At 36.2% G+C, this 10223-nt stretch overlaps 1 protein-coding gene across 1 annotated transcript in view; it reads right to left on the reverse strand.

Annotated features, from left to right (window-relative positions):
* LOC107287426 (cytosolic phospholipase A2 epsilon-like) overlaps positions 1–9818 on the reverse strand; it is a 35963-nt gene extending 26145 nt beyond the window's left edge. Inside the window, exons 1-7 of the mRNA XM_015815939.1 lie at positions 9690–9818; positions 7716–7788; positions 5141–5277; positions 4013–4141; positions 2829–2869; positions 2457–2499; positions 1056–1113 (exon numbers count right to left, since the gene is read on the reverse strand). Coding sequence (XP_015671425.1) covers positions 1056–1113; positions 2457–2499; positions 2829–2869; positions 4013–4141; positions 5141–5277; positions 7716–7788; positions 9690–9818 — 610 coding nt within the window. The remainder of the gene's footprint in view (positions 1–1055; positions 1114–2456; positions 2500–2828; positions 2870–4012; positions 4142–5140; positions 5278–7715; positions 7789–9689) is intronic.
* Positions 9819–10223: the final 405 nt, after the last annotated feature.

The raw sequence follows: 10223 nt of genomic DNA on the forward strand, positions 1-10223 counted from the left end.
TAATAATAATAATAATAATAATAATAATAATAATAATAATAATAATAATAATAAAGTTGGAAGGGACCTTGGAGGTCATCAAGTCCAACCCCCTGCTCAGGCAGGAAACCCTATACCATTTCGGACAAATGGCTGTCCAGTTTCTTCTTAAAAACTTCCAGTGTTGGAGCATTCACCGCTTCTGGAGGCAGGTTGTTCCTGCTCATCCATTTATTCTCAACCTGGTCTTTTATTCTTCTCAACAGAACTAAGAGCACCACCAGTCCCAATTCACAAGTAGAGACGTAGAAGAAAAAATCCAGCTCCATGTTCTTGTAGAGTAAATACAGTATACAATGTTGCCTGGTACTTCACTCATTTCAAATGACGATATTCCTTTATTAGAAATATCTTTTTCACACAGTTTGACTAGAACTGAAATAGGTTAAAGAGATAATTCTTGATGAATCGCATTTATCTGTTAGATTTACTGGCCACCCAACTCCAGAGCAATTCAGTTTACATTTTAAAAGAGCAGATCAGTGTTTCTTAAACTTTTTTCCTCTCAAGAATCCCTTCCCACTTTAAAAAAAAAATAATAGAGGGCCCCAAGAGACCTTTTGTTTGTATGAGTTATATTTATTGTTAAGTACCATATCAAAAATTAAAACTGACACATTTGATGATGATGCCGCTTCCCATGTGCTTAGGGATTTTAATATTGTTTAGGCTGACAAAATGTTGAGAATCTCTGAGGATCCTGGAGCATACTTTAAGAGACATTGGAGCAGATAAATAACGACAAAGAGAATACATCAAAAAGTTGCTTAGTATCACCTTAGTGAGATGGGCGACATAGAAGTTTAATAAAATAAATAAATAAATAAATGTCTGTACAGGAGAAACTCCATATAGTACCAGAAATGTCAGGGACTTGGCAGCCACCCTACCCCAAGAACTGGAAGAACAGCCAGTTTTTTTTTTTAAATTTCTGGAATACCATCAGGGTGGGAGCCACACCCTGCATGATTACAGATGTTACACCTTCTGTGAGTTTACAGAAAAAGTAATATTACTTGAGTTTTGCGCCTTTTTCTTCTCCACCTCGACCTCCAAACAGGAAACTTGTCGAGACTAAAGAAACACAAGGATATATTAGAAGACACTAAGTTCGAAATTAAAGTGTAAAATTCCTGCTATTGGTTTTCCATCTGAATGACAGGATGGTATGCCAACCAGCATTGTTTGGGGTGGTGGTGGTGGTGGATGAATTGCTATAATCAGTGGTGGGATTCAGCTGGTTCGCACCACTTCGGCAGAACCAGTAGCTAATTTTTTGTTGCCCAGGCCCAGAATGGACTTCCGGAAGCAGCATCCCTACAGACAACCGGTCGTTCACATATTTGAATCCCACCATTGGCTATAATAATAATAATAATAATAATAATAATAATAATAATAATAATAATAATAATAATAATAATAATAATAATAATAATAATAATAATAATCCTCATCCTCATCATCATCATCATCATCATCATAAAGTTGGAAGGGACCTTGGAGGTCATCTAGTCCAACCCCCTGCTCAGGCAGGAAACCCTATACCATTTCAGACCAATGGCTGTCCAGTCTCTTCTTAAAAACTTCCTATAGCAATTCCTACAAGTGTTGAAAACAATAGTGAAAACAGTGGATTTATCATTCCTATAACATAATATGGCTGAGAGCAACTACTGAAATGTAACTCTTTTGTCAATATATTTAAAGTGACAAATATTCTTTGTTAGCAATCCAAATTTTGAAAAATGTATGTATGTATATATGTATGTATGTATGTATGTATGTATGTATGTATTTAACATATAATATATAAAATATATAAAATCTGTACAAGGAATCTAACTACTAGATCAGTGGGATGGTTTAATAAATATAAAAATATTTTATTTTTAATGTTTTATTTATTACTATTACTATATATTCATAATATATGATATATAAAATATAAGTATATTGATACATGTAAAATATTCTTATTTTATATATTGCTTGCACTATAGAAAATAGCCCTAGAAATAGTAAAAAAAAAAGCAGTTTTTACACATATTTATTATAAGAAAGAGATGGAATATCTATATATTGATAACTTTATAGTAAAAAAACAAATAGGACACAATTGGGAAAAAAATGTGTTTTTTTTTCTTTTTGTATGGAAAGCAAATAGTGCTGGAATTTCAACCACTTCAAGTTCTACCGATAGCTTGACTAAAAAGGTCAGGTAAAATGGAATAAATTGGTAAATAAATGTTTACAAGCCTGAGATAATAAGCTAGAACAGAAGCAATTTTTTTTTGCAAAGCCACAATCAAATTTACACAAAAAAAGATTTGAGGTTTGGTTATGAAAAGGATGTCTCAATTATTCTTAATGAAGAAGACAGCATCATGGGCAAGTACCGTAGATTAAATACTTACCAAAAGAACTCCATTTGTAATGATTATTTCAGACATTCTTGATCTAAAAAAGAAATCATATTATAATTACTTTATTTTGCTATACATAAGCAAAGGTGATACAGCAAGGCAGGATTCTTAAAGTTATTGTTAAAAAAAAGGCCTAATGGCAATTCCTAGAAATGTTGAAAACAACAGGGAAAACCACTAGTAGCTCAGGATGTTTAAAATACAAAGTTTCTTATGAGGTTTTGCAAAGCAGGACTGCTAAACAGTAGAGTATCGTTAGGTCTTACTATCAGTGAAGGAAAATATTCCCCAGTATTTCATACAGATGACAAGCAGGGATATTGTAGATTCTGTAGAGATTATTTAGATTCTGATTTTACCCACCTGTGTAGTAACTCAAATTCTAATTCCAGCTCCTCATGTTCCTGAAATTAGAGGAAAATAAGTGCACATTTTCCTACCAAAATAAGTTCTAAACGCTTTTTTAGGAATTCTGAGAGCTGTAATCTCACTACAGCTGGCACAAAGATGCCTATTCTTTGTATTACTGTTATGTTCAAGAATAATACTACCTGGATTTTAACCACAATTGCTGAATAAATTTATAACACTAAATCATAATGGTTGAATGGGCACATCAAATGGAACTAAGAGTAGAACAGTAAAAAAAAAAAGATATTATTCCAAATCTCTTAATATCACCAGCATGATAGGTTGGGTAGTATATGCAAGTTTGAATGATTGCATAGTTCACATTTGTATGTCATTTCCAGTGCTCTGAGAATGAGATACAAGACCCTAAGTTAGCTGTCTACTAACTCCATTTCACTCTCATTGTAGCCATAAAAGATGGACTAGTCTCAAGAAAGGAAAAATTCAAGCTCATCTCTCTCTCTCTCTCTCTCTCTCTCTCTCTCTCTCTCTCTCTCTCTCTCTCTCTCTCTCTCTCTGGTCTATAACTGATTGTTAACAAAATCTACAATTCTTTTTAGAGGATTTTTATTTTAGAGGTTATCATACGGAGCTGCTATGCTTCAAAATGTATTTATATTTATTTTGAAAAGTACATGCCAGACATCTTTATAGAAACATTACAAAATGGTTTTCAATGATGGAAAAATGATGCTAGAATAAAACACAGTAAAGCAAAAGAAAAATAAGATAGAAACAGATTTCTGCAAGCAAATGTTCCCTCCAGTTACTACATAATTTTGGATTCTAAAAATAAATGCCTTCCAACCAAAACAATTTTTTTTCATATGCTCAAAAACCCAGATATAGTTTTGCACCAATTTTCCCTAACATAATTTTTTTTGCAAGGCATTTTTTACAATATAAACCTATCCATAATACATTTTTACATGTGCATTTTTTTTTACTAAAGCTTCACTATACTGTTTAGTAAAGTGTGAAAATAAAAGGATAATTGCACTCTAGTTTGTATATTAGTTCAGGGTGGGAAAAGATTACATCTATTTGATGTGTGCATGTGCATGCAAAATAATTGATTACTTTTGAGTAAACACCCAAAATTGCTCTGTTAAAATGTTAATTAAGATTACACAGACCTTTTGGTTACAGTTAAAATGCATGAGCACTTTTTCATTCAACGGGAGTTTTGCTATATCAAAGCGTACAGTGAAAAGATGGTCATCCTGACAGACATCATCATCATGAACATTCAGCTCCAACACATTCTGGTAAAAGAAATGAAAGGTTGTTAAATAGACATATCATAAAGTGTGGAATATACATTTGGATGGGGATAGCACTGGGCAAGGAGAATGAAGGTTTTTTAATTTAGGTAAAAGGAAGTGTATGATGAGATGTGCTGTATATTTCATTCTTTGCTGTTATTAAAAAATAGGAATCTGGTTGAACTGATAAGAAAGCACTTCTGTAGGATTGTGGAAGTCGATACTCCTTGCATGGTAGGTCTAACAGCTGCTCAAAATGTCAAGTTTTGGAAATGGAGGCTACAAGTACATTGATTATGGGCATCTACAGAAGTCCCAAAGGTGCTTTTCCAAGGGGCAAGTGGACTTTCTAGTTTTACTTTGAAGACATTTTCTTTGAAGATATTTCACTTCTCATCCAAGAAGCTTCTTCAGCTCTCACTGGATGGTGGGAAATGGAAGGATTTATATTCCTTGCAGAGCCGAAGAAGCTTCTTGGATGAGAAGAGAAACATCTTCAAAGAATAACAAGAAAGTCTACTTGCCTCTTGAAAAAAGCACCTTTGGGACAACTATGACCTGGATGACTGAGAATCTCCATAGACATCTACAGAAGATTGGTGTTTTTTATCAGAGAAATTAAGACTGCATTTGGCTTCGTGCTGCAAGCTCTGCCCCTTTTGTGCATGAGTGAGGTTTCGTGCTGAATATTGAAAAGGAACGGGACTTGTATTGCCCTGTTACAACTTCTGTTGCCATCCCCTTTTGCGCCCCTGAAGATCCACTTTGTCAGTGTTTGGATCCAATACACCAGCTGCATAGAATTCACCAACTTAAGACACAGCATTTGAAATATAAATGAAAATTGCCTTAAAGTCTATGAAAGAAAGGAATGAGCTTGGCACATGAATCTCAGAGTATACTAACTTTTGACCGGCCATAGATTTCCTAATTATTCACGTCTTCTGCCCTGCCATGATCACACAACCACTGAAATAAAATTAACACTGAGTTTCTTACCTTTACTTTGGGCTGCACTATGAAATGAAAAGTTTCATTCCAGACGGGGTCTTTGCAGTTGTGAATGGTTTTTGTTTGGAACTGTGTAGGTGAAGCAGTTGGCAGCTGTAGCTTTGAGTAGCAGTCAGGATGGCTTACTGTTTTAAAAGATCAAAGTATAAATAACTATGTTCCAGTGATATTACTCTGTAGCATACATTACAGAGAAGATTAAGGCAACATTGGTACACCTGAAGATGAACAGCATATAAACTTTTATGTATACATAATATCTCTTGATCCTCCCTCCTTTGATCTGGCCTATATTTGCAATCTAATGTTAAAGGGCATAGCAGAATGATGTACAGGTTGCCCTTGACTTACAACAGTTCATTTAGTGACTGTTCAAAGCTACAATGGCACTGAAAAAAGTCACATGACCGTTTTTCACACTTACAACTGTTTATTTATTTATTTATTTATTTATTAATTTAATTTATATCCCGCCCTTCTCCTTGCGGACTCAGGGCGGCTAACAACCAGATAAAATGCTACTACCAAAAAACTACAAATTAAAAACATAATTAAAAACAAATATTAATAATTGGTCTAGTAGTTAAAAATTACTTTAAAACCCCACAGCATCCCCACAGTCATGTGATCAAAATTCAGATGCTTGGAAACTGACTCATATTTATGACAGTTGCAGGAGTCATATGAACCTTTTGTGAACTTCTGACAAGCAAAGTCAATGGGGAAGCCAGATTCACTAAACGAGCATGTTACTAACTTAACAACTGCAGTGATTCACTTAACAACTGTGGCAAGAAAGGTCGTAAAATGGGACAAAATTCACTTAACAACTGTCTCACTTAGCAACATAAATTTTGGGCTCAATTGTGGTCATAAATTGACCACTACTTGTATATTGTAAGAAGATAAAAAGCAGGAGAATTTCTTTGGTCATAGTGTGGTGCATCTATCTATAAACTGAGTAGGGTTTGCTCTTTATTTATATTCTAGTAGCTTGCCTTAACGCAATAATTTTTCCAGTTGCTACTAGTGCCTGCAAAACTTGAACTCTGAAAAAGGCAAGTAGGAGAAGGGTGGGCGCCTTTGATCTGAAGTGCTGGAGGTGACTATTACGCATCCCACGGACAGCAAAAATAACAAACAAAGAAGTCCTAGATCAAACCTCAAACCAAAATATCACTTGAAGCCAAGATCGCCAAACAGAAGCTGTCCTACTTCGGTTGTGTCATGAGAGCTGACTCGCTCGAAAAGTCAATCATGCTGGGAGTGATCAGTGGAAAAAGGAGAAGGGGCCTTCCCTAGCACTTGCTGGCTGGACACTATAAAGCAGCGGTTCTCAACCTATGGGTCGCGACCCCATTTGGGGTCGATCGACCATTTCACGGGGGTCGCCAAGCAAGGCTGTCCGCCATTTTTTTCCCCTTTTCCGGCGGGTGCCTTACCTCCCTTGGGCTGGGCCAGCTGGTGGTCGGCCTGCTCCGTCTCTGCCGCTTGCCAGCTATGCCTCGGCCGGCGCAGGGGGCAGAACCACACATGCATGGCACTCCCGGGCAGGGAAAGTCCTCGACTTACAACCGGTTGGGTAGTCCTCGACTTACGACCGGTTTAGTCCTCGACTTACGACCGGTTGGGGGTCGCGGCATTAAAAAGGTTGAGAACCACTGCTATAAAGGATGACACTGAGATGACCATGGCAGTGTGAGACAAAAGGGCATGGAGAGTGCTGATCCCTAGAGTGGCCAAGGATCGGACATGACTGAATGGCTGACAATGAGGATGACGGCTTGCCCTTCCAGTGTTAGTGGGAGTGGTCTTGGAGTTTCTTTGGTTGGGCTGTTTACTGTTAGCTTGTTTGGCAGTTCCTTGTTTGGGGTATTGTTTACTTCTTGATTCTTGGTCTGATGTTAGTCTATGCTGGCGGGGAGGTGTTTTGGTTGTTTTGCTTCCTTTTTTGGCTTGTTCATTGTCTCTTTTGCACAGTATGTAGTTGTTTATGTCTACGTGTCTATTAATTTAGAGCAAACCCCACCCCTTACTAACACTGATGATGTTATCTAGTTTGGGTAATGAAATGTCTGCAAGAAAATAAGCAAATTCAGAGAGCACCAAGGACCCCTTATTTCAACCCTGAGCTACAAATATTTTCCTTTATCGACAATTGATCTTGTTAGCTGGAGCTTCCAAAAGTTGTACAGTACTTCAACAACTACTGCAGGCTGCAGGTTCTACATGTTGCTTTAAATTGTAAGTTAGAGTGTGCCACTCCTTGCAGTGTAAAAAGTCTATTAGGAAAAAAATGAAAGAGTCAGAGAAACATGCCTTCTTGCATGTCTTTTCCAAACTCAGCTCTCCTCCATACAATCAGAATTTTAAAATGCAAGGAAGTTAAGAGTTTATCCGGCAGGAAGAATATATTCAATGACTAAGTTTCAATACCTTAGTTTTCTTTGGTAAGTCAGGAAGTGGTGAAGAATGATTCTCAATGAATATCCTTAAGCAATCTAGTCCCAACGCCAGTTTACTACTGTTTACTAAGGGGACAAAATATACAAAGTGTACTCACGCAGATCTGCTTTCCGGAGATTCCTTGCTTTGATCACTCTTATGGTAAGGAAACAACAAGGTGATACCTCTCCCTGCATAATAATAATGTATTGAAAACAACATTAAGGTGTGAATTGCAGGTTAGAAATTGGAATGGTTGGAAGAGAGTAGTGCTGAGCTGAAAAATGCCATATGGATCTCAGAAACTCAAAATTAACTTGAATATTTATTCCAGCAAATATTAAAAGGCTTAGGCAATAATATTAAGAAGAGGTACAAATTGTCTTGTAAGCATCTGAGAGTCATTTAGACTTATCCTCCATTGCAAGATTGAATCCCCCATTAGATGGGATCCAGCATCTGCTAAAGTATTTTTAATGGGGAAAAAAAAACCCCTCTTCCTTGCTGTTAAACAGTTCTGATCATTAGAAAAGTTTTTCTCATAGTCAATATACACAACTTTTGTGTAATTGCCATTCATTTATTCTAGTCTGTAGCAATACACATCAGGGCAATACAAGCATATATCCATTCTTTGCATTAATTAATTAAAAAAAAGAAATAGAATATTATCAGAATATTCCTTATGCAACATTCTACACAATTAAAGTTTAGCCGTTCACAGAGCACAGAGGAAATAATGATCACATTTAAATAATTCATCATTTGCATAAGCTGTGCATATTTACAAAAGGTATGAATGAAATAAACTGTCTTGTGGTACATTATATTTGTAGATTTTTCTGAGTTGCTGTTGATGGTATGCAGGTAATTTTTGTACCTTCAGACTGCTTATTTAGTAAAACAGGAACTATCATTGCAGAATACCAAGGTGGCAGTGTCTTTCTGGAGAAACGATTAAAATCAAGACATTAATTTTCACACTCAAGAAAGAGGAATACCAAGGCTGCACAAATCATTTCCAAAGGTGCTTTGTGAAACAAGTAAAGGTACTTTCCAAACTATTGCTTGAAGCACTGTGGCAGCCTTGGCTCTGGAAGGCACATCAGAGCTTTTTGAGATCTTTTATAATCTTGTAATTATGTATGCGTATGCATAGAAAATCCCTTCACCTGAACTACTGCTGAAACACAGCTATACCTAACCAGAAAATAAACCTGAAGTAACCATACCAACTCTTAGACACTTTGATCAATTTGCACAACCCTAACAAATGTTTTAGTTAAGAGATAGATCCAAATTGTGGCTATTCCTAGGTTACCAGGTAGGCTTGCATTCTGGAATAGCAATAGCAGTAGCACTTAGATTTATATACTGCTCCATATTGCTTTACAGCACTTTTTAAGCAGTTTACAGAGTCAGCATTTTGTCCCCAACAATCTGGGTCCTCATTTTACCAACCTCAGAAAAATGGAAGTTTGAGTCAACCTTGAGCCCACCAGGATCGAACTCCTGATATGTAGGCAGAGTTAGCCTACAATACTGCATTCTAACCACTGTGCCACCAGGACTCATTACATAATCATTACAAACTGACTATAAAATTTCTTGATTCTCACAGGGATATCAGTTGTGGGAATATAAACAGAGAATGGAGAAGCCGTTGCTAGCCTTATGGGATAATACCAATGACCTGCTTAATACAGTATCTGATTTTCCATAGCGACCTATCACAGTCAGATTTATTATTTAAATTACTAAGGTCAATCAACTTAATAGTACTGTTCTGAACCCAGTAACTGGAGTCTACTGGAGTTTATTTATTTATTTAAATAAATAAATAGACAAATAAATCAAATATTCACAGGCGTGACATTTGATAACCTTGCTCACATTTGATGAATCCCATTTTGAATCGTTCCCACATTCTGTAATAATTTCCACAAGAGATGGGTGGGAAGCAGAAAGCTACAATTGTTAAGATACATTCAATTGACCATCAACATGCTGGTATATAGAACATAAAAAGGACACCTAGCATTGTTTTAACTCCACATAAGAGGATACAAATAGAAATAAAACTGATGCTTACCAAAAAAGGTAAATCTCTAGACACTTCCATGTTGTGATCTGGCAAAACCTTGTAGGCTGAATGTTCTTGAGGGCAGGTGAGAGCAATACTGTGAATGGTCACAGAGATGTACAGCTTTTGAACCAGCATAAGTAGATAGTTATTTTAAAAATGATTCAGAGCCACACCTTCTCTTCTTCTGGAACAACAAAAAAGTAATAATTTCCGCCTTACATCAGTATTACAGCAAATGCCAAGGCATGACATGCCTTCGAAGAAACCATTGCTAATAGCATGAACAGACAAATCTTTTCTTCCCAACTTGATTGATATTGACTCTAAAATTATTTTTCTTTATTGAAAAACATTAGTTGAAAAGATAACAATGGTTACCCAGCTGGATATTAAATATGTGTCTCTTCTTCTATAGTGCTAGACTGGGGTCAAGTTTTGAAAAAAAACCCAATAGTAATAAACAATTGATTCTCAAAATTCTGCCCAATGGTTACTCTACTGGAGCACTTACTATTATTTACAGTACACAACAATGGGAAA

The sequence above is a fragment of the Protobothrops mucrosquamatus genome, unplaced genomic scaffold (assembly GCF_001527695.2).
Source record: "Protobothrops mucrosquamatus isolate PMUCROS unplaced genomic scaffold, P.Mucros_1.0 scaffold387, whole genome shotgun sequence".
Lineage (NCBI taxonomy): Eukaryota > Metazoa > Chordata > Lepidosauria > Squamata > Viperidae > Protobothrops > Protobothrops mucrosquamatus.